Source organism: Colletotrichum higginsianum, chromosome 5 (genome assembly GCF_001672515.1).
Source record: "Colletotrichum higginsianum IMI 349063 chromosome 5, whole genome shotgun sequence".
Taxonomy (NCBI): domain Eukaryota; kingdom Fungi; phylum Ascomycota; class Sordariomycetes; order Glomerellales; family Glomerellaceae; genus Colletotrichum; species Colletotrichum higginsianum.
In genome coordinates, this window is record NC_030958.1 from 3,207,687 (window position 1) to 3,231,227 (window position 23,541).

The window sequence follows — 23,541 nt, forward strand, 5'->3', positions numbered from 1 at the left end:
GACCCTCCTCGGGCTCGCCTCTCGGTCTGGGGACAACCCACGATGGCGATGAACAGCACTCACCGAATCCGCCGCCTACGTTGGGCCGACCGAGTCTCGCAGCACTATCCGGGTCGAAAGGGGTTTTCTTCTCTTACGCTTCTTCTTGCCTCTTCGGCCTGCGCATGATTCGAACGTCGTAGACGGAACAGACAACGTCCGCGTCTCGCTCCATGGCCGGTGGTGGCTTCTGTTCTTGAACGTCGGCGGATAGGCGGGAACACATCCTCGGGGGCGGCTCTCGTGCGGCCGAATGAGGGTTCCTTGCACCCACACAATGGGGGCCCTGCACCCTTTCACTCGCTCGCATGACCCGAGAGAGACAGAACGTGGGGGGCGGCGTTGTTTCCTTTCACCACCCACCATCCACGGTCCTATCCTGGCATATCGCCATCAAAGCCCCCCTCCTCCCGCATACAGCCATTGGCGTTGGGAGACCTGCGATCTCCAAAGCGGCGCCACCTCATCTATTGCCTCCCAAGCGCTAGGATCAGGTACTCCCGAATAGCGAGATAGCCTTTCCCAACTGCCATTTCCAGATGACCTTCCTTCCAGGTGCAGTCGATCCCCCGAGCTGTCACGGGCGCTAGGCTTGATTCAGGAATTCCGGGGAGACCCCATAGACCCTGTCCTGAGATTTTGGCGTACCGTAAGATCTTCCAATCCCCATATTCCCAAGCCGCTTTGCCTCTCGGACGGTGACCTCCGGTCCTGACTCCTCAGGATCTTTGCAACTCAAACTCTTTGGTGCCCACCGAGTCAGTCTTGTCATGTGTGCGCGACGCTCGGGGCGTCTGGAGATTGCGGTGGCATATGGCGACAGAATAAGGTGGTCCAGGAGCTGAAGATGTCTCCGTGTCTGGCCAAGGGCGGACACAGGTGTGTCTGATAAGAGTATTCTTCTTCGGCACTTTGTCGGCTTAAGACAAGTAGGCCACATCTCTAGAGTTCAGAAGCCTGGCCGATTCGGGAACGCCTTATCACCGCCGCGTTGTTACCCGGTCTTCTCAGGGACACAATGAGATTTAATGGACAGCAACCTTCCCGAGCCGTTGGTGGTGACTGGTTCGGATTCTTTGGGGCGCTGTCACGTTCAAGTTCAACGGGTCAAACAGTTTCTTGAAGGCTGTATCGCCAGAGCAAAGCCTCCGCGGCCAGCGTCGACTCCTGTATCAGCTTATGTGCATGCCGTTCGAGTTTGCTTTCGCCTGAGATGCCGTCCTACGTGATGTATGGATGATTTCCTTCCTTGTTCATGCCGAGGCCTAGACCATGATTCGACCGTAGTCGGATTTTGCTGTGAGGTTTTGCTTGAGACGGGCATGTCGCCGAGACTTGCCCGTGACTACCCAGGGAACCCCGTCTACCTGAAGAGGCTCTTCCGCTTGGGGCACTCTACATATGCTCCGATGATTCAAGGCCGGTGCGTTCTGTCCGATTTGTGCCGGGTCGCACGACCAGGTTGAAGAACTTGACGAAATGCGGGGAATCGAACGCTCATCGCACGACTGTGGGAAAGGACGAGCCGCAATTGTCACCGAGTGCGCTCAAAATCCCCGAGATGATCTTGCACAGTATGTACCTGCGTGCGGGGACCGACGCGCCACCCCGCTTCCAATAGCGACGACAATGGAACGATTGCATGGGCTTGAACTTCGTGCTCTGGAAGGCCCGCTTGGGGGGGATTGCTGTCTTGCTCAACGAGACAGGCTATCCACTTTCTTGCCGGAGAGAACGCCGAGATGACGTGCAAACCCTTTGGTTTTCCTCCCGCCAACATATCTTTCTCTTTAAGGAGCATTCCGGCTGTATCAAGTTCATCCCCACGCTCGTCTTGGGTCAGTCAAGTTGATGATGGCTGTGTCTGTAAGATAAGGGCCGAGGGGCTTAAACTCAAAGCTCATCGAATCGCAAGCGCCGGGACAGTGGGCACATCACCGCTCAGTTCCTCGCTTTAACTGTGGGTTGCCGCGGTCTTACTTCGTGTCGATTACGAAACCCGCCAGCCATGAGTCAGTATTTGTCCCTGCTTCCTAGTTCGACGGCTCAGCGGAAATGAACCGAGCTGGGTCAGCCCAAGCTTCCCCAGACTTCTCTCGACAATTCGTACTCACCCCGCAGTGTTCTTTGAGAGGCCAGGGCGGAAGGCTTTGTGAGCTGGAGTCCAGAGGAGTTGCGGATATCGGTGTGTGTATGCGTGTGTATGTACTCTGGCTTGGGTGAATGTTGACCCGAGTTTCCATGCTGGGACACACACGCCTGTGTTTGAAACCAGCTTGCTTAAACAGGCGGTATCTGGGGGCGTGGAAAACGACAGGGGATGGCGTTTTACCGGGGAAGACGACACACGGAATGCAGCTTGTGGGGAGAGTCAGAGCCACGCCCAGAGGTGTGAGAGCCGGATGGTGTGTTGTTACGGTCGCCCCAAGTTCCCGGTTTTTCTGAGGACGTCGACGAGATCCCGAGATTCTCCGACAAGCACAAGCAAACAACCAAGCTGCTCAGTGCATTGGTTTGGTCATAGCTGGCGGCATGTGAGTGGCACCCATGAAAAATCTGTCGTATTCTGGTTGCCTCAGGTAAGACGCAAACAGATGAATCGACGGCGCCGAGAGGTATCCCTCAAAAAGACACCGCTTCACTGCGCATGCTGGAACTTGTGCCGTTGGGAGCTTTGAGTTTCGGAACACATGCCCCTCCCCCCCAATCACATGTGAATTGATAAGAAGAAAATAGGGAGGGGGGTTGTTACCCCAGGGGGAAATCGGTCCCTTTTGCCTAAAGGAAAAAGTCCGAGGATGATGTAAGGGCGAAAGCTTGGGGAATCGTAATTAGCAGTTGGGGAAATGGTAGCATTCTTCCACATGACAAGATGCTGGGAAGCGCGTACCTTGCATCTGCACATGGATACAGATGCCCAGACGTCTGGCCAGAACAGACAAACTTCAAACTTTCATCGTGCCTTGACCATTCCGGTGTTATCCGCACCTGTGAGCGAGCGACTGCAGGCAGTTTGAAGCGCCGCAAATTGCTGGCCCGAGTCCCGATATCAGCTCTCCACACAACTTGTGGGACGAAAATGCGGATGAGGAAAACTCCGCTTGGCCTCCGCGTTATCGACCCCAGGCCGGCGGGCACCCACGCCACCAGGGACTTTATTGGCAATTTACCCCAGCTCGTGAGACGAACGACCTCTGTCCAATGCCCAGTGCCCAGACTACAGCAATCAGGAATCGTCGACTCTGGGCCACCTGTCCCATAAGATAACGTGATCCGTCGCCCCGAGCTCGGATCCTCGGGATAGAAAGATGTGTTTTTGTCTATGAACATACCCTTTCTCGAAGAAACTGTGTGGCATGTTGTCGTTCGCTTGATAACAGCGCAGTCATCGGGGACATCCGTGGCAGCGCTCGCATTGAGTTGAGCCTCGGTCGGCGCTCTAGGACGACAGTTGGCCGTACAGGTGCGTTGTAGGCCGTCTCGGGTCCTCGCTGTTGGGTAGAAGTAGAACACGTCTGTGATCTTCGCAAGGATTTCGTTTGGAGTCGATAGCCATTCTCCCGATTTCCGAGCCGACGAGCGCCCCTTTCCGACGGGTCATGCTGGCATTCGACAGACAACCTGGCATTGCTCTGCTGCTCAAGCTAAAGAGGATTGGACTTCCGATGGGGGACGACCTGGATCCCATGAGAACGTCCCTGGATCAAGAACTTGCTCAATCTAGGCATACGAAGCCCCCGCAGCCCCAGGATCATGTCGCAATTAGAGATGATTGAAGACTATTCAGCGTTGACAAGCATGGTCAAAGCACTTCCACTATGGTCTGCCATTGGAGGTAACTCTCGGTTGAATTGTGGTTTGTTGCAAATGCCAACCATTCACAGCGACAGGGTTGGTTTGATTGTTGTCCAGGATTACGAGGGCATTCCATGCAACCACAGGTAGATGAAACCGTGAACGAGGAAGTTCAAGCGTGTGCGAGTGTTCGACTGTCCGACTGATGCGAGATCTCAGACCTGATAGCTCGAAGCTTTGAAGTTGGGTGTGAAGTTCTAGAGACAGTGAGATCGTACAAGCCCGAGAATATTCCAAGTAGATGCGGGAATGATCGGTTTGCGGATCGACTACTGATTTGGGAAATGCGAACGTAAGTCGGCGGCGTTCGAGGACAAGATGCCGAAGGCCACGTTCCACCCGTTTGGCCGATGAATGCTGCCGTGGTGGTGGCAGTTCCTGTCATCCGGTGTAACCAGTGCTTCCAAAGGCCCCTCCCAGACGCTCTGGGGGGGGGGGGGGTCGGTACCAAAATCGTAAAATGACTGAGACGGCCCAATCAAAGCCGTCCTGTTTTCCGTAGGATCGACAGCTGGTTCTAAGTGAGCAGATTGTATCGACAGACGGGCACAGAAGACTGGCAGTGTTGCAGAATGGGAGAAGAATGTGCGAATAAGGACTGCAGAAGGCTTTCGAAAGTGACGACTGTCGCTGCCATGCTAGGCCGATGGCTTTCAATATCACAAGGTCGAAGGTTGTATCTCCTACAACGCACAGCCATTCGCCTTTCGGGTTGCGTTTAGCTGCCGCTTGAGAATAAGTTAGGTGCCGGTAACTCTTGGTGCTGTGTGACGATTGAGTCAGGAGGGAAGCGCATGTTGTCGTTTACATTGTCAACGGCCTGAGAGTAGGTGATTCTCTATCTAACTCCCAAAAGGCAGTTGTGGATACACAAGCCACACACAACTTAGGTTTGTGGCTGTTGATCTTGTGTGGGGCGCGTGTGAGGATGGCGACGGACGTACTGTGCGCCTCCTCCAATTCCTCGACATCAGCTTTTGTAGAACAGAACCAGCACAAAGAAGCCAACTGACTGACGAACGACAAAACAGAAATGGAAAAGTATCACTCCGTCCATGAGAAAGACATTTCCAGCTTCGATCTACCGTCAACGCGTATGTATGTCACCACCAAGTAGCCGGCAGATCAACTAACGGAAACAGATCGACTGCCCACAGTGTCCGCTGCGGAGGCACTGGAGGATTTGGACGACGATGTCGCCAGACACATCTCTACGGGCATCGACCGCTTAGACGAGGCGCTCGCCTTCTCTGGCCCCCGTCAGGAGTCTGGAACAGCTCGTAAAGGTCTTCAGAGAGGGCAAGTCTCGGAGATATGGGGACCGCCTGGCTCGGGCAAAACGGCCTTGGGGTAAGATGCTGAATGCAATATTCCATGTTTTGAAAGGGGGTGCGAGGCTGACATTTCCTTTCAAGCATTCAGCTTGTCGCCAATGCATCACAGGAGGGGCGCGGTGCCGTCTGGGTAGGTCGGTTCATCTCATCCTGCGACGCGTTGGAAGAGAAGAAGGCGAGGCTGATGTGCTTATCAAAGACTGCTCTTACTCTGTTTGCGGCCGGCGACTCAATGCTGTGGTTGAGGCAGTAAGATTAGCTCGGCCCTCTGCGGACGAGGGACCGACCAAGGCACTCGGCGATGACTTCGCCCACTACAGTTGCCCAAGCCTGCCTCACCTTGTCGCCTTGCTATGCCGTCCCACCGCGGCAACGGTGCCAGCGAACACGGCTCTGGTCGTCATAGACTCGTTATCGGCCATAGTGAACCACGCTTTCCCCAAGGCGCCCGATGGCCGGAAAGGACCGCCGCAAGGCAAAGGTGTACCATGGTACGTTCATACCAGATAAGGACCGCCTGCTAACAGCGTGCCAGGTCCAGGGTTTTCAGCGAAACGGCTACAGGCTCTACAGTACATTGCCAACGCATTGCAGAAGCTAGCGGCAACGCGAGACTGCGCAGTGGTGGTCTTGTCGCAATGCGCAACAAAGATGCAACTGGAGCGGAGCCCGACTTTGATCCCATCCATTAATGCTGGAATCTGGGAGCAAGGGATGTCCACACGGGTGGTGCTGTTCAGAGACTGGGTCTGGAAGGATGGACACCCATCGACGGTATGCTTCGCCGGGGTGCAGAAGCTAGACGGCAAGGCTGGGCCGGACATGGTGCAGAATGCAGCAGCATTCAGAGTTGAAGCGGTCAGTACCTCACTCCCTTGGACGATAGCCACGGATCCGGCATAATATCGCAAAAGCGGGTTCCCAAGAAGGGAGGCTGAGCGGTTTGCTGACTGGGCAAATATTATTGTGGACAGACGGGCGTGATTGGCGTGCGTTACGACACTAGCCAGCCATCGGTGCTGCTGTCGAAGACCCCCCGGGCGAAACGCAAGGTGGCAGAGGCCGGTCTCGAAGTGCCCGACAGCGACGAGGACGACGAGGACGACGAGGAATACGGGTGGGTTCAGGACGACGACGCGGCACTTCCCGGCCCGCCACCGCAATGGCAAGGTAGCGAAGACCTGCTCCTGGGGACGCAGGCGGCCGAGAGCGAAGAGGACGGCGACGGCGGCGACGATGACGACGAGGAAGAAGTGGAGGAGGCAGCGGTTAGCGGCCGAGATAAAGACGAATTGGCCGAGTAGGGAAGGGTAGAGCGGAGGCAGGGCCAAGTGGAATAATTCCGGGCCAAAGGCCGGAGCTTGGCCGACAGATAGGACGAGCATGAATCGACAAAATGGTCATGGCCCTCTCTTGGAGACTTGGCCCCTTTTAGTGACCCTGGCAGGCGCAGGCTCTGGACTCGAACAGAATTCAGAAACGAGCAGGAAGTTACCGCACGAAGCCGACACTGAGACTGGAGGTCTGAACATCGCGCGTGTCACGTTACGGAGCCTCACAAGCATCGGGATGCGTGGATGAGGCGGGAGAAGGGGATAGTGTGAGAGAGAGAGAAGAGAGAGGGAAAAACTAGATCAACTCCACCGAGCTTCAGAGACGACCCGCCACAGGCAGAGATTCAGCGGTTAAGGACCGATAAGAAGCAGCGGTCGGTCAAGGCCCGGCTCCACCGAGAGCATGAAATCTCATCGTCACGATTCGGCCAAATGTCGGCTTGACGCGGGCCGCCTGAGAGTACGAGCTTCAGACGCCAACCACCAAGGGGAAAGGGAGAGGGTGAGGCATTAGCATTGGCAAAAAGACAGAGAGGCCGCGGCTGGCCCGGGGCCCCGATCCCAGGGTGCCCCGTTCTTCAAATCCGTGGGGTCCTTCCATGGGATGAGAAACTCTGGTCGTCGAAGGACTGTAAGGCGAGAGAGCAAGAGAAAGGGGGGGACGTGCTGAGGATGTTAAGCGACCTTGGCTGGAGTGAGAGTGGGAATAGAACGACAGCAGTGTGTTGTCGTTTTGCGTCGGTCAAGTCCGGATGCGGCTGGATGCTCCTCCACGGAAGGAAAAAGAGGACCATGATGGCTGAGGTGAGGTTCGCTGTTGAGAGGCGCAACTACGCAAGCACTGCGGCGCGCTTGACTGGGGTGAAGAGGCCATTTGCGCCGGGGGGGGGCAAGGCCGAAGCGGGCTGTCGTGGGGAAATCTCTCTTTTTTCACTCTGGTTTCCCCCTCTCCTCCCCTCCCCTCCTCGTCAGAGCTTGCTATCATTGTCTTCGGCCCCGTTTTGTTCTCGAAGGAAAAAATGGCGTCAGATCGGGGGGCTCCACAAGCCCTGTGCAGGAGGTGCAGTAGTTCGGCCTGCTCACGGCGAAATGATACGCTGCAATTGGAGCGCCCCAAGGCCGCCCTCTGCCAGCAGCCAAGCTAACTGGCGCGCCAAGCTCAACCCCCCAAGGCGACTGAGGACGCTAAGGTACCTAGAAGTAAAGACTATACATAGGGGAGGAGGGTGCCTCCATTTCTCCCATGCCAGGGCAGGAATAGAGGGTCCGCCGAAGCGTTGGTGCTGGTGCTGGCGTTGGCGTAGGCGTTAGCACCTTCACATCAGGGCAGTTAGTATGCACACAGGTAGAGATTGGTTATTTGCACATGCCAGATAATGGCGACTGTCTGTGTACCTGAGCAGGTATCCAGGTCACTCACTATCCATCCAAATGTGGATCCCAACGTTGTCTCCTTCCTTGTTGAATGCGAGATATTGTGCAGAATCCAGGGTACTCTGTACCCTATACTCTGTACACTCCAAGAAGAACACCATCTCTGGCGTCGCAAGCCCGAAAGCAGCGACGGGTGGAAGTACACAAGTATTTCTGGAGCAAAAGGGACTTTGCGGTAGAATGCCCCTTGCGATCCTTTTTTTTTTTCTCCCTTTCTCTTCCCGACTCTCTTAAGGCTGTTTCCTTGTCGCATCCCGTCTGGCTTCGTGACTATCTCGCCCTCAGTCACAGAGCAGGCACACCCTCTCACTCTCCCCCCCGGATCTGCTGGAGGACACGTTTTACTAGGCGCACGCCCCTGGGACTGGTAGCCCTGCGATGCAACGGAGCCGTCATTCCTCCACTTCAGGACAGCAGCACAAGGTTAGAAGCTATCGATACTCGAAATTCCCGCTGCGCTCACTCAGTCCACCACTACCACAAACATACACAGTTCACATAGCTAATCCGTTTTAATGCCGCGACGGATACCTGCAACATCCCTTGAAATTGGCCCCATCCACTTCCATCTGGCCTTGGCATTAGAGGTTATTCCCACAGGCTCTGCAAAACTCACGTAATATTGTACGTACAACTCTCTCATATTATTCTCCGGCGCAGCAGGGTCCGGCCTACGATGCTACCGGACCGATACCGTTGCGCTGTCTGATATTGTTCTGAGGGGTCTAGACCAGCTCATCATCGGGGCGAATGATGCCATTCCGCTTGGCACTTGCGCAGCCGTTTCCAGCTCTACGATGCACACTCACCGTCCAGGGAGGGGACTCATGTCGGCGAGGAAAACAATGCGCACGAGATGTGCCTGAATTGTTTCTATACGGCGTTGCATCGATGCTGCATCAGCCGCGGCTCATAGGACACTGTATCCGTACGGTAGCCAAAATTATGGAGTAGCCCAACGGGCTTATCCTTCCTGTCCTGCGATCGTGGAGGTCGAGAGATCACCTTGGCCCATCAGATCTTGGCCAAGCTCACCGGAAAGATGCCAGTTGGTGCCAGAAGGAGGTGACCTGAGACCGAGTATCGTCAATCCGGAGCGTCTACAGAGAACCGGCTCCGGCCGGCTGCCACTAGCCACTGCCGTCATCCCGTCGGGCCAGCCAAGCCGAAGCCATCGTCTTATCTGGGCTGGAGAAATAATTAGCCGCGTCCACACGAGGCCTTGCAGCACACGAAATACACACATAGCGGCAACCGCCCGGGTTTTTTTCTGACGGAGGTTCCTAAGAAAAAGAAAAAAGGCACAGACTGGGTCTGCTTGGGGCAGGCAGGCAGATCGACCGAAGCGCTGGCGCGCCCCAAAAACCCGCGTTTGTTCTCCGCATCGGACAGAGTCACGTACGATATTGCATCGTTGAAACAACGACACCACCACCATCTGCAACCGATTGTCGCCGATGTTCCTGCCGCCGCTACTACGAGCCTCTCCGGTGCAAAGACGAGCAGGACACGCCTCCCCGGGACTTGCTTGTGACGGTACGCGCGTATACGTCTTCGCCGCAGCTAGTATACCCTCCACCCCTTCTACTTGTTCCTCTCCGGGCCACTAGAACTGCGGGCATAACCCGTACTACTGCACAGATCGACCAGTCGCCGCGGGTCGCGTACCGATGCAGCCGCGGGGAAGTACCGCATAGTAGCAGAAAGACATCTCAATACAGCACGAAGGAGAAAACTGTGGACGGTGCGGTTCCAAAGGAGGAATTACACCTACACTGCGGATACATCCACCTACATCACACACACACACACCCACACTTACTTACAGTAGCCACTCAAGACTGGTAATAAAAACCGATCAGATCCCAGCGCCGACTTGAGACAATTCCGCTGCAGACCGTAGGCGTCTCCCGTTCTTTGGTCAGCCCATTGTGCCGCTTGATCATGCGCAGATCGACCAACTCTGGTTCCATCTTTTTCTTTCTTCCTTTTCCGGGTCTTTTCGTGCGGGCGGAAGGTAGAGGCAATGCATGTCTCCCCTATGTCGATGGAACCAAGTGACGGGCAATCAGTCTCCGACATCTGCTCGTCCGTTGTAACCCCCGATGCGCGCGTCCTGCTTGACCCGCCCAGAGGCTCACCCAGACCTCCTGTGCTATACATGTGAACAGATAAAATGATACGATTCGATAGCTGTTCCCCCCTTTTCTCTGACCTATCCCTTTCGCCGTCTATGGCTACCCTGTCTCCTGTTTCATTCCACGACTTTTGCTTGTTTTTGTTTCCCTATTTGATGCTTGTTGTCTCCGCACTTGTCTCTACCGTTGTCATTTCCTCTCAACCACCCTTACCCTCCCCATACATCGTATGATATCAGAGGCGTGGATATGTAAAGGCTATGCAGGCCCCAGTGCCGTTCCCGCTTGGTGTTTCCGTCACCACTGCTGGGGGTGGCCGCCCACGGGCCGGAGATGCTTGCCTTTCCTACCTTTGAGAAGGAGCATTGTTTATAGGTTCCCCGGCTTGAGCGAGGTATGTAGGCACGAGTCAGCAACAGACACAACGGGAGGCGGCAATGAGGGAAAGATCACGCTTCAAGATGGGTGGATAGAGGTGGCCACGCAGCGGGTGACTTGCAGCAATCATGCGCACTTCCCGCTTCCCTTCCCCAGCCGCCCGCCTACCACCATCGCCAACGCGAAACGCATCCCCGTTTTCACATCCCCCCCATGCCGTCCGCCCTGAATTCGATGCTGGTTTTCCTGTGTCACATATACTCTTGGTCGGAGATGTGCTCTGCTGTTCTGTGTCTGCTTGTGTCTGCTTGTGGTTTCGTTTCCATCTCTATCTCCCTGTATCTCTCTTTCTCTCTCTGGGTTATTGTCTTGTATATGCCAGGTCCCCAGACCGCCTCCTGTGGTGACGGTAATCGACGGGCGTGGCCCATCTGTCATAGCAGTGAGCGTTCCGCGGCCTCCGTCTCCGTCGTACGATGGACGTTGTCCAAGTGTAACCACAAGCTTTGCTGAGGCAACCCCTCATGAAGCTTTCGCACAGAGTACTTCGTCATGTCCTGTAGTGTGCCTCCCGAGAAACCCCAAACCAAAGCATGCAACACGCACGCAAGCGGGGAATAACAGCAGAAAACCGATTGCCGGCCTGTCTTGCCAACACGGCCCTATTACGGCATTTCTCTCTGACAGCGTGTGTTGCCAGTGATGTTTCTTACAACTCTGTGAGATGGATAGGGAGGGTGGCGTGTGCTTAGAGGTATCTGAATTTTTTTTAAAGACTGGGAGAGTTCGTCAGGACGGGTTTGTCAGTGTTTCGCCTAGGGAGGTCTATGACAAGCTGGGAAGGGATGGCGGTTGCGGTGCCTCTTTGCATCCCTACGTCAGACCTCCCATCCCTTGCTGACAACCACACAGCACGCCATATGCTGAGTTGGTTGACATGTGTTCTGTTTGAGTCGGCATGACTGAGTTGCCATCACATGTCAACTCAACAACCGGGCCCCGCAATATTAGAGCTGGCTCCTGCTCGGCGCTCAATGCTTCTTGGAAAGCCGCCCATGCCGCATGCAATAGACTTCCCGAGAGTAGGGTCGAGACCTCTTATCTGGTCCCTTTGTATACCTCAACCAGACAGCAAGCAGACAGCGATGGCATCATGTGCTTTTGAGGGGAAACTTTTCGCAGGAATGACGACATTCCTCTTGTTCCCCCTCGGGATCTTGGCCGAGGACGCCGAAGTTTTCATGTGAAAATCTTCGGCGCAGGCCAACATACCTCTCCCTCCTCAGTCTCAGTTTATTTCCCCTCTCGTAGTAAACTGAAACCAGAAGCTTGAAGGGCGGATTATCTGGGCCGCAAGAAGCTGCTCGTGAAATAGTTGTTCGGTTCGAGCTCGGGGTCTGGGTTGATCGCAAGGAGGTTACCGAATCCCCGCTGACAGTTTCGGGAACCCCTCATCCCTCTGTTGCTTTGGCTCGCAGTAACTCCTCTTCTTGGACGAGCAAGGTCTATTGATTCGAGGTCGGCGCTCGGTCCGAACGAAAAACAAACTCTAAAAGATGGCCCGTAGGGGCCACTCTTCCCGGGCATGTTACGGTACCATGACGCGTCTCTTTGTGTTACTGGCTTTTCACGGCGAGACTGGTTTCGTAGATCTGATCTGCCCATGACGAACCTCGGCCGGGGAGGACGGTGGTCGCCCGAGCCTCCTCCGAAACCTAGTCGCCCCCGATGCCACCCAAGATAGGACAAACCAACCAACACCGACAAGGGCGCCGTAGCCATGCCATTTGAGGCCCCTTCGCTCCTATGATTTACACACGAATCCCTATCCCATCCCTCTCAAGAAAAGAACAAAATGACACCGGGCTGCAAGGAAGGGTAAATGAAGATTGGGAATCAAGAACAAGCGCTGTTTCATGCCGAGTAAGACGGCGGGTCTGGATCCGCGTACACCGTAGCTGTCTTGAGGAAGACGAGCACTTTGTACGCGGCCTTGGCGATGTCGAGCCCGTTCTTCTTCCACTCGGACTCGTACCACAAGTTGTGCAGCCTGTTGTCGGCGACGAGCGTAACGATGAAGCGCACGTGGTGGTCCTCGGCCGTCCAGCCCGTCTTGTCTGGGTGGTAGACGAGGAAGCGCGGCTTGCGGGAGTTGAGCGCGTCGCGCGCCGCCTGCGCCGTGCGGGTCTTGTCCGGTTCCGGGACGGAGCTGGAGCTGGAGCTGGAGCCGGAGCCGGCACCGGCCAGCGCGGGGGAGAGGTAGTCGGCGTAGAACTCGTCCCAGGGACCACGAACGAAGCTGCTACTGAGCCAGGCATGGAATTCGACGGCGTCCTTGAAGGGGAGCAGCTCGAGAAGCAGGCGCTCGTGCTGGGAGGCCACGCGGGGAGTTGTTGCGTGCGGAAACGGTATGGCTGCACCGTTGGCGACGCGCACTGCGGTAGGGGTGGGTCTCGGTGCCATCCGGGGCGCCGGGGGCGGGGAGGCAAGGCGCTGGTAAGGGACGTTTCTGATGGACGAGGTGTCGGTATGGGCTCGATGCCTGCGCGGACGGGGGATGCACATTTGAATGAGACGGTATCGGTCGGCACGAGACAGGTGAGGCAGAGCAGCGGGAGGCAGCTGATGGGTTCGGGTTGCGCGAGGGGACTTTGCAAGTTGTGGCTATACAGAGGCAACCTCGAAAAGTCTGCCTGGTCTGCTCCTCTTGAGGTCAACATCACATATGTATATGGCCGGCCCCCGGTGCTGCCAGGACGGCCGTTGCTCGTCGATTCCACCTTGCCTTTAGGTTCTCCCTTGTGCTTTGACGTCAGATCTTTCTTCTAATGCTAGTACCAACTGTGGTCGTCTTCACGGATGAGCGACTGGGCATTTGGACTTTGGACGGGTTGCCTTCCAGGCAACAGAGCTGAAGCCCGGCGCCGGCGAATCATGGGCCTCTGGCTTAGGCGCCTGCTTACGGCGCTTACGTGGCTCGGGAGGGAGCCAAGAGTGAGACGCGCAGCAGGCCACTCATCATCATCTGGATCAAAGCTGAGGAAGTTTTCAGAGTGGACAAAGCCGCCCGTTGAAATCGTCGGGTTGTTCCTTTTTCGAGTTGCAGCTCGGAGCGCCGCGCCATGGACTTCCCGTCGTGCACTTGCGGTCCAGGCGACGATGTTTCTCACTCTTGGCAGCCCCGGAACTTCGTGGCATCCTTGCACCTTTAACTGCACCCTGCTTCGAACCACTATCGACGCACTGTTGCGTGACTCCGGAGCCAGGAACGGTCTACGGCGAGTTGAAGTGTTTGTGTGTGTGTGTGTGTGTGTGTGTTTGACCTGGGCGGCATTTGTGGTTGCCTACAGGGGCGCTTACACGCACCCAGGTGTCGAAGAATGGACCATCAGGCAGGGCCAACCACAAACCAAGCCACTTGGGTTTGTTTGCATTATCTCCCAATTGCATCCCTCCTGTCAACCCGAATAGTGAGATATTTTAACGTGTTGATTTCGCTTAACGACAGCGAAGCAGCGAACTTACATGCCTCTGGCCGGGATGGGATCGAGACGATTGTGCAGGGTTTTATACGTTTTCACTCTGTTCAAATAAGGCTCCATTCATTACTACACACCAACTGCTCTCACTCAATATGAAAAGAGTGTTGTAGGATGAAATGTGTCCGTCTGTGAACAATGCTATCTATATACAGGCCAAGACCACCAAACATCACAAGCAATCGAAGTCCACAAAGAATAGCCTGCCCAGAAATCTTTAGACAGGGCTCAACTCACTCGCGACAGTTTATCCAGTACTACATCCAGATATGTGTTATATATATAGACCCGCAATGTTAACAACTGCAAACCGTGTGCATAGGTAGTAAAATACAATAGGGAGAGGAAATGCTGGACGCAAAGGCAGGTAGAGTATAGGAGCGGTTATTACATATACATAACGAATCGCAGGGACATGAAACCCACTAGGAGCAATTGCGTATGTTCTAGAGAGAAAGAGGAGGTGATGATCTGGGTCTACTTTCATCAATCAACAGAGCATGATGAGCGGTAAAAAGGGGCCGATCCGCGGTTCGAACGCGGGACTCTTGCTGAACTTCGAGTGAACCCAAAGCAAGGATCTTACCACTTGACCAATCGGCCTGATTGATTGATTGTTTGCTTGTTGGAATTTTCATGCTCGTGACTGAATGGAAAGGAGATGGATGTAAAGGCGCAAAGTGGAAGGGGCAGATGGCTGTGTGTTGGTGTTGAGTCACCGGGCAGGAGGGACCGTGGATGGGCCAGACTCTATTCGGGTGGGATGGAAATGCAGCCACCAACATGATGGTCCAGAAATTCTGGGGTCCCACAATTGGAAAGTGAGTCTACCTTGGGAAAGTGTCAATGGTAATCTTGAGCAAGGCCGCCTGCGTTTGTAGTGCTCACTTTCCCTCGATTTTGGACGATACGCAGGACAAAAGTCCTGACAAGGAGTCGACTTCACGACTTCCTCTTTTCTAGAGCGACGTACTCGTAGTCAAACATCGGAGAAGGTTCAGTGTCCGTCATCCAAGCCCGATACTTCCGAGCCAACAATTATGAGATCGTGGCGCTGCTTCTGTTCTGTGAATAACGTGGGGCCAGAGACCCCTCGACGATGGCCTTTTCGCCTTCCTTGCCACACCCTGAGATGTGTTGCTAGAAACGGCCGAGAAGCCCCCCCCCCCTGCTTCTTTCAACGTGCGTCTCTCGAGCGTTGCAAGTGGGAACCATCGCCCGTCATAAGGGGCCCTCGGCTTGACTGTCTCCTTTATCTCGTTCCCCCCTTCATCGTCGACTTTCCCAGCCGATGCTCGACAGCTGAGCTACAGTATCTGGAGCGGCATCTCGCAATACGTCGACGCGTTTTCAGTGCGTCTTGGTTGCCCATGTGATCTTGCTTCATCGCTAATACCCCTCATACCAGAGACTCGAGGCTGCTTCTACGCTTCATTCCGCCCTGCCCCCCAGCATTTCAACCCTTGGTCCTGAACCATGAGAGAACTTCCTCCATTGCAACTCGACGGCATTGAGGCTGAGATGACGCCCAACAACGCTCAAGCCGATGCTTCGAGGCAGTCTGACGAAGGGACAAGCCAATCCACATTCCGACCTCGCTCTAAGAATCAGAAGCAACGCCGCCGAGTCAGATACCGCTTCCTTACTCCTTCGGAATGGGCCATCGTCGCCCACGGCATCGGTGGCGTCAACGACACGGAAGGCCATATCGCTCTCCATCCGTCTTGTTGGTACTACCCGCCCAAAGGCATCCCCAACGGCCTCTACCGGGACGTCATCTGGCATCGAACCAAGTACTTCTACATGTACCATGGCATGAGCTCTATTCGCTGGGTTTCGTACATCCTGCAAATCATCTTTGGGGCGATCCTCACCGCAATCGGCTCCATGTCGTATAAGGACGGCACTCCCATCACCATCATCGCGGCTGCAAACACTATAAATGCTGGCATCCTCGCACTCTTGCACAACAGTGGTTTGCCCGACCGTTATCGCTCTGATCAAGCCGAGTTTGACGAGGTCGAAGACCACCTCAAGAAGATACTTGACACCGGAATTGTCCCCGAGGATATGTCTGTCGACCAGGCGCTCATCCATTGCTTTGATCTGTACCAGGAGGCCAAGAAGACCGTCTCGGCAAATATTCCGGCAACTTACACACCGAGTTCGGTCCTTACAGGCGGACCGCAAGGCGGTGAATCGCAGAAGCCAGGCACGCCTGGGCCGGCGACACCGAATGCAGCCAACTCGGTCATTGCCACCAGACTTTCGGTGGCTGTTCCCCCGACTACCACTGAAGAGAAGTAATATGGAGTACCCTGTGTCTCATTAGGCTTGTGGAGTTTTTTGAAAGGTCGTCTTAACACTGTCAAATTGTTTCTCTTATTAATCCAGGTGAGGAACACTCGTAGTAATTCAGATGGAATTTGGAGGCTTTGGGGCGCAGAAGATGATAGAAACCAAGTGTGTTACTTGAGACAACATGGATTAGGGTGTTTAAACAAGACAATTAGACATCCATTGCATCGGTTTGGGTTGTAAGACATGAAGTGAAGTGAAGTGAAGTGAAATGCAGTGAAAAATAGTTGTGATGCTACGTCGATGGCAGAGAGGAAGGTACCTACCTGCCTTGGGAAGGGTTGTCATTCACTCCTCACCGCCTTTGGCAGAATTATCGGACCCACTGAAATTTCTCTCGTGGCCGGCGGCAACCTTTGACCTCAATGAGCCAAACTGGAGTCGCCCCAAATTTTCAGGACGCCTTCACATGAGGTGACTTTATGTCGAAACCGTACTTGCGAACAACTATTCGCCTGGCCACACGCGCTGCGAGCCGGCAGTTTCATCAAAGGCTCCCACTGTTCAATTACAACTCACTCGGACCAAGGGATTGCTCACTCATCCCTTCTTATCAGACAGTCTCGAGACTCGGTGTGTCTCTCACCAGATTCTGCAGCAATTCATCTGCTATACGAAGTAGTAACACCGCCGCCATGAGCGGGGAAGAGCCGGTCATCACGTACGATGGCAAGAACTACAAGGGCATAACGGAGGGCAAGGCGACCATTCTCGTGCCCGCCGAAGTCGAGAAGAAGGGCCAGCAGGTTTTCTACAACCCGATTCAGCAGTTTAACCGGGACCTTTCCGTTCTCGCCATCAGAGCGTACGGCCAGGAGGTTGTCGAGAGGAAGGCTGCGCAGGCCGCTCAGGTCGCGGCCAGGCGCAAGGACAAGAAGAGACGGAGGGTTGCTGCGGACGAGGGCGGCAACCGGCCGGCCAAGGTGCAAATCAAGGACGACGGCAAGGCGACCGAGAGCACCAATGGCGAGGCACGGGAGGTGGAAACCGAGAACGGCGCCAACGGCGCCAGCGCGGAAGCCTCAGCAGACGCTGTGACTTCGACGACAGCAGCCGAGGCGCCTGCGACGACCGTCGAGGCCAAGGACGAAACGGTGGAAGGTGACGCAAAGACTGCCGCCGAGAAGGCCCCTCCTCGCTTCACCGTCCTGGACGCCTTATCGGCGTCTGGTCTCCGTGCGCTGCGCTACTCGCACGAGCTGCCCTTTGTCACTTCGGTGACGGCCAACGACCTCACCAAGAGCGCGATCGAGTCGATCAAGCTGAACACGAAGCACAACGGGCTGGAGGACAAGATCCAAACGAGCCACGACGATGCCATCGCCCACATGTACCGGCGCATCGCCGACGACCTGACGAACCGGGACCGTTTCGGCAACCCCAGCAAGGAGAACAAGTACGACGCCATCGACCTGGACCCGTACGGAACCGCCGCTCCTTTCCTGGACGCCGCAGTGCAGGCCGTCCGGGACGACGGCGGCCTTCTCGCCGTCACTTGCACGGACGGCAGCCACTGGGCCGGCCACTGCTACGCCGAGAAGTGTTTCTCGCTGTACGGCGGTGTTCCCGTCAAGGGCCTCCACTCGCACGAGGTCGGCATCCGCCTCATCCTCCACGCGCTGACAAGCGCGGCGGCCAAGTACGGCCTGACGATCGAGCCGCAGCTGTCCCTCTCAATCGACTTTTACTGCCGGGTGTTTGTCAAGGTGCGCAAGTCCAAGGACGCGGTCAACTACCAGGGCGGCAAGACGATGATCATGTACAACTGCCCGGGATGCTCGGCGTGGGAGACGCAACCGATGGTGCGCACTCGACCGGCGCCCAAGAAGAAGGAGGGCTACTTTTACAAGCACGGGCTGTCGCAGGGCCCGCCCACGGACTCGCACTGCAAGCACTGCGGGTCGAGCATGCACATCGCGGGGCCGATGTACAGCGGCCCGCTGCACAACCCCGACTTCATCCAGGGCATCCTCGACCTGCTGCCGACGGTGGACAAGAGCGTGTACCAGACGACGTCGAGGATAGAGGGCATGCTGCAGACGGCCATGGAGGAGTACCTGCCCGGGCCGGGGCCGAAGGAGGAGGTGGACGCCAAGGACAGGGAGCTGGCGAGGGTGGACGACTACCCGTTCTTCGTGATGCCGTCGAGGCTCGCGGGCACGCTCAGCACGCAGCAGCCGCCGGACGATATGTTCCGCGGGGCGCTGAAGCACTTGGGGTACCGCGTGACGCGCAGCCACTGCCGGCCCGGCAGCGTCAAGACGGACGCGCCGTGGGAGGCCATCTGGTTCGTCATGCGCGAGTGGGTCAGGCAGAAGGCACCCGTCCGTACAGACCGGATCAACCCGCAGATGCCGGCGTACCGGTTGCTCGGCCTCGACAAGGCGGAGAGCAACGGCGAAGGAAAGGAGAGGAAAGCTGAGGAGGAGGAGAAGGGGGAGGAGGAGACGGGCGCGGACGTGGAGATGAAGGAGGGACTCGAGCAGGATAAGCAGACGGACAAGGGTGAGGTCGTGAGGACGGACGAGATCTCCGAGGGGGAGGAGAAGAAGGCGGCGGCGTCGCAGGAGGAGCTGCGCAAGACGCTTGTGTTTGACGACAAGCTCGCGAAGCTCGGCAAGCGCAGAGAGCAGCGGAAGCTGGTACGATACCAGATGAACCCGCGGGAGAACTGGGGCCCGATGACGAGGGCGAAGGGGGCGTGAAGAAGAAGAAGAAGAAGAAGAAGAAGAAGAAGAAGAAGAAGAAGAAGAAGAAGAAGAAGAAGAAGAAGAACAAGAGATGAGAGACGAGAAGGCATGTCGGTCCAGTCGAGACGAGTGAGTCAAGGGGTCACAGAATACCAGAGTTGAAAATGTGCATTGCGAGGTACCTGTTCCTGTCCGTCTGTCCGTCCGTCCGTCCGTCCGTCCGCCTGTCTGTCTTGTTTGCCTGTCCGCCCGAGACTCGACGCACGCTGACTCTGTGCCACCCACCCAGGAGCGTCCAGTCCTCCTTCCGTTCTTTGCCCCGACCAAATCACAGGCGTCAATGACGACATCCCCCCCGCCAGGCCAAAACACGCAGGGGAAGAAAATACCCCCTCCCCCGCTTACTGTGCCGTCCCCCCGGATAATGCATGTCGGCGCCGTCAAGGCTGCTTGTCCTGCACAGCACCCCCCCCCCCCCCCCAAAAGAAAACCCACCATACTATAATCCACAACCACATCCAAATTTTACCAAATCCGGTTTACCTGGTGGGATGGCCGAGTGGTCCAAGGCGACAGATTTAAGCTCTGTTACTCGTGAGAGTGCGCGGGTTCGAACCCCGCTCCCATCAAATGAAGAATTTTGCCGCATGGCGTGGGGAATTGTTTTTGGGGGGAGAGTGTTGTTTTTTTGGGGTTTCCCCTTTCCGGAGAGGTCGAGGGTTTGCGCGTTGTGTTGTTGGGTATACGTACCTACCTGACATAAGTAGGTACCTACCTAGGTAAGGCAGGTTAGGTAGGTACGGATAGTGTGGTTTGTAGTGATAAGAGTAACCGACTGAACAGAGGCTTGCAGCGTCTTGCTTGCCATATTCGCCCAGGCGTGGCCCACTGACTGTCCACTGACTGGGGGATTTGCAGGGAGGGGGGGTTCTTCCGGTGAAATAACGCAATCGCTGGCCGGATGACATGCAACGCGCCGGCACCTGCAAGTCAATCAAGCATCGAAAAGACACGCGGATGTCCGTCTGCCCTGTCTGTCTGCCTGCTTATCTTATCTTGCATCTCGCGACTCCTCTCCGTTCGCCGTCTGGGTTCGCGTGGAGGGGCAGCAGTAGCAGTAGCAGTAGCAGTAGCAATAGCAGCAGCAGCAGCAGCAGCAACACCAAACCACCTGCGCTTCTGCTTCCACTGCACCGGCCCGTTGGGTCTTGTCTCCTGACCAACCTCATCAGAGAGCAGAGAGCAGAGAGCAGAGAGGGACTCGGACAGCGCGGCCACCTGCCTGAAGGGGGCTCGCCTCTTACCCCTCCTTCTCTGTCCCTGTCGAAAATCGGCTGTCTGCCTGGCTGGCTGGACCCTCGACTTCGCCCTTGTTGATCAACCTCTCGCCAACATCAACTCAAAAGCTCAACACGGCACTCGAAGTTGACGCAAGAGGGCCGGTCATTGGCCACGGCACGGTGTTTCGTTCCTTTCAAAGCCATCCATACATATATAACCAGTCGTACCGACTCACCCCGGCCATGCCCGTCATGGATGCCGCCGGCTCCGAACCCCGCGACCACGGCCTGCAACCCCGCCACGCCCACGACGCCGCCTTTATCGACGGCAAGTTGAGTTTCGCCTCCCACCGCGGCACCGAGTCCGTCCGCCCCGATGAGGTCGTCTTTGTCATCCCCGCCCGCCCAGATGTCGACTCGGGCCCCATCATCTGCGCACTCAGAGAGGACTCCGGGTCGGGGGATTTCCCCTACCAGCTCGACATCCTCGCCGTCGCCGGCGACTTGCCCGCTGAGCTGACTGACGGCCTCTTGCTTTCACACTTCCCCGAGCACCTCAACCCCGAGCCGGGCAGCCGCGAGGTGCACTTTGTCGTGTCTACCAAGTCGGGTTTGGGCCATGCGCCAAAGTTTTGGGATGCCGTCGTCCAGCCCTTGGTCGTCCTTGCCGGTCAGAAGACGTCCCGGGGCCAGTCCTCGACACTGCCTTCCGAACCACCTGCCCTTGACGCTCGTGAGGGCAAGCTTGGGTACAATGTCCTGGTGACCGAGGACGCAGACAGCGTCCGCAACTTTGCAAAGGAGAGGTGGGCCGCGAGACAACACGTCTCGTCCAACGGGGCCGCCTCCCCTCCCGGATCCGAGACCATCGTCCTTCTGAGCGGCGACGGGGGCGTCGTCGACCTCCTCAACGGATGCGAGGAGACGCACTCGGCAACTGCCCTGCCAACCCTCGCCCTCCTGCCATTGGGCACCGGCAATGCCGCCTTCCACTCCCTCCACAAGCCCCTCTACACCGAGACGGGGCCCTCGCATATGGTCCTCGGCCTCCGCACCCTCTTTTTCGGCGTCCCGGCCCCGCTACCGGCCTTCCGCGCATCCTTCTCTCCGGGCGCACGGTTGGTCTCCTACACCGCCGACCCGGGCGCGCACGCTCCCGAGGACGTTACTCGCCACGACACGAGCATCGACCGCCTCTTTGGCGCCATTGTCGCCAGCTACGGCTTCCACGCGCAGCTCGTCTGGGAGAGCGACACCCCCGAGTACCGCAAGCATGGCAGCAAGCGTTTCGGCATGGTGGCTCAGGAGCTGCTGAAGGAGAGCCACGCCTACGCCGCCACGGTCGAGGTGCGCGGTCCGGACGGCGTTACGAAACCCGTCGAGAGGGAGACCTTCGCCTACGCCCTCGCGGCCCTCGTATCGAACCTGGAGAAGACGTTCACCATCTCTCCCGGCAGCGGGCCGCTGCAGGGACGGCTAAAGCTGGTGCACTTTGGCGCCGTCGGTGGGGAGAAGACGATGGAGATCATGATGGCCGCCTACAAGCAGGGGTCGCACGTTGGCATGCGGTGGACCGACGGCGACGGTCATGAGGATTACCTTGGGTACGAGGACGCCGAGGAAATTCGAGTGACGATTGGAGAGAGCGATCCGCGGTGGCGCAAGGTGTGCATTGACGGCACCATCGTCGAGATCCCCGAGGGCGGGTGGATGGCCATTTCCAAGCTCGAGAGACCACTGTTCCGGGTCCTTGCTGATCGGTCGATATTGTAAACGGGACGTTTGACTTAACATTACACTAATCTAGATCTGGTTCGAGCGGGCAGTAAAAGAGGGATGATAGGGAGGGAGTTGGCAAGAGATCTCAGTGGCAAAGAACTTAACAACGTTTCCTATAGACAACAGATACACGACGGGTCACATGGTTGTTCACACATGTGGTATTTGGATTTGATAGAGATGAAGGGACCCGCTCTTAGCCTAGACAAGTCTGCCGGTGCAGTCTTCATTCTCACAAAGTGTTATGACACAACCCCCACGTCCACACCCGCATTGTGTGCTTTGCGTTGCATGTTGCATATACACAGCACGGCGCAAATGTATTTATAGTGGCAGTGCCCACCTAGCGCTCAATGCAACCATGGTAGACGACAACGAGATTTAGTTTTGGGCTTGGGTGAATAGTGTTTATTTCACTTTCAAGTTAATCAACCACACTCCCTATTAATGTTTAGATCCAAAACGCCAGTGTATCCCGATTCAGCCTATCCCCAAGTGTGATCTCAAGTCATTTTGCCCTTCCCCCTTCTAACGCCTCGACATGGGTATGATGTAACCCCTTTCTGTTCCTATCTGAGTCGTGCCTATACTGCTTTTTGTGTTGTGTTGTGTTGTGTTGGTATTGATTTAGGTGCGGGTTCCATGGCTGCGCAGAGTGATGGCCGCCCCCTCGACGCTCACGCAAAGCCGAGCTCGTTTAGACGTCGCGGCACTCGAGGCGGCCGTGCTCGTTGTGAGTCGCCTCCCACCATGCGGACTCGACCATGCCGACGTTGCAGAAGGCCGAGCCGCTGAAGTGCCACTCGAGGACGCCCTCCATGTACTCGTGCTCGCCGCACGACGGCTCCGTGATGGCCGCGCAGCCGGCGTGGTGGTGGAGGCCGCTCCACAGGCGGCCGCACACGGCGGCGATGTCGTCGACCCTGGCCATGCCCGGGCTGCTCAGGACCGAGTAGTGCTGGGAGACGGGGTAGGCGCGGTGCTGGCAGATGGCCCGGGTCTCGTTCTGAGTGAAGCCGTCGGCGACGGTGGGCGCGTCCGGGTTCGATGCGGGGGCCTTCATGGAGAGCGTGTCGGCGATCTTGCCGTTCCCGTCGGCCAAGGGCTCGATGGCCAGGTTCTTGGGGGTGGGGGCGCCGTTGGCGTTGGCGACGAGACCGAGGACGGTGAGGGTGGTGGCGGCGATGGTGAACTTCATCTTGACGGTTGCACTTGAAGGGTGTGTGTGCGTGTGTGTGTGGCTGTTGATGAGCTTGGTTGGGTTGTGTGGTATTGGTGGTATGAGCTTTTCAAGCAGCAGTGGGTAGTGGCAGAAGTAGAAAAAGAATTGATGAATGTGATGATGAAAGAAAAAGGGAAAAGAACTCTCTGGGTGGGAGTAAG

General features: G+C 56.5%; 6 protein-coding genes across 6 annotated transcripts; 4 read left to right on the top strand and 2 right to left on the bottom strand.

Annotated features, from left to right (window-relative positions):
• Positions 1–4,927: 4,927 nt before the first annotated feature.
• Positions 4,928–6,532, top strand: CH63R_07832 (Rad55 protein; the record flags this gene model as incomplete). Its single annotated transcript, XM_018302806.1, is given in 6 exon segments — positions 4,928–4,988; positions 5,037–5,244; positions 5,310–5,477; positions 5,483–5,709; positions 5,764–6,086; positions 6,203–6,532. Coding segments are annotated over 6 exon segments (1,317 nt in total).
• Positions 6,533–12,426: 5,894 nt separating this feature from the next.
• CH63R_07833 (uncharacterized protein) lies at positions 12,427–13,077 on the bottom strand (the record flags this gene model as incomplete). The annotated part of the gene is made up of 1 exon (XM_018302807.1): positions 12,427–13,077. One exon carries the CDS (start codon positions 13,075–13,077, stop codon positions 12,427–12,429), a length of 651 nt encoding a protein of 216 aa, XP_018157585.1.
• A 2,450-nt stretch (positions 13,078–15,527) lies between these two features.
• Positions 15,528–16,358, top strand: CH63R_07834 (C6 transcription factor; the record flags this gene model as incomplete). Its single annotated transcript, XM_018302808.1, has 1 exon — positions 15,528–16,358. The coding sequence occupies one exon, from the start codon at positions 15,528–15,530 to the stop codon at positions 16,356–16,358; it is 831 nt and encodes a 276-aa protein (XP_018157586.1).
• Positions 16,359–17,044: 686 nt separating this feature from the next.
• On the top strand, positions 17,045–19,194 carry CH63R_07835 (N2,N2-dimethylguanosine tRNA methyltransferase; the record flags this gene model as incomplete). The annotated part of the gene is made up of 2 exons (XM_018302809.1): positions 17,045–19,051; positions 19,099–19,194. The coding sequence occupies 2 exons, from the start codon at positions 17,045–17,047 to the stop codon at positions 19,192–19,194; spliced, it is 2,103 nt and encodes a 700-aa protein (XP_018157587.1).
• A 1,428-nt stretch (positions 19,195–20,622) lies between these two features.
• CH63R_07836 (Diacylglycerol kinase catalytic domain-containing protein) lies at positions 20,623–22,152 on the top strand (the record flags this gene model as incomplete). The annotated part of the gene is made up of 1 exon (XM_018302810.1): positions 20,623–22,152. One exon carries the CDS (start codon positions 20,623–20,625, stop codon positions 22,150–22,152), a length of 1,530 nt encoding a protein of 509 aa, XP_018157588.1.
• A 703-nt stretch (positions 22,153–22,855) lies between these two features.
• On the bottom strand, positions 22,856–23,356 carry CH63R_07837 (uncharacterized protein; the record flags this gene model as incomplete). The annotated part of the gene is made up of 1 exon (XM_018302811.1): positions 22,856–23,356. One exon carries the CDS (start codon positions 23,354–23,356, stop codon positions 22,856–22,858), a length of 501 nt encoding a protein of 166 aa, XP_018157589.1.
• Positions 23,357–23,541: the final 185 nt, after the last annotated feature.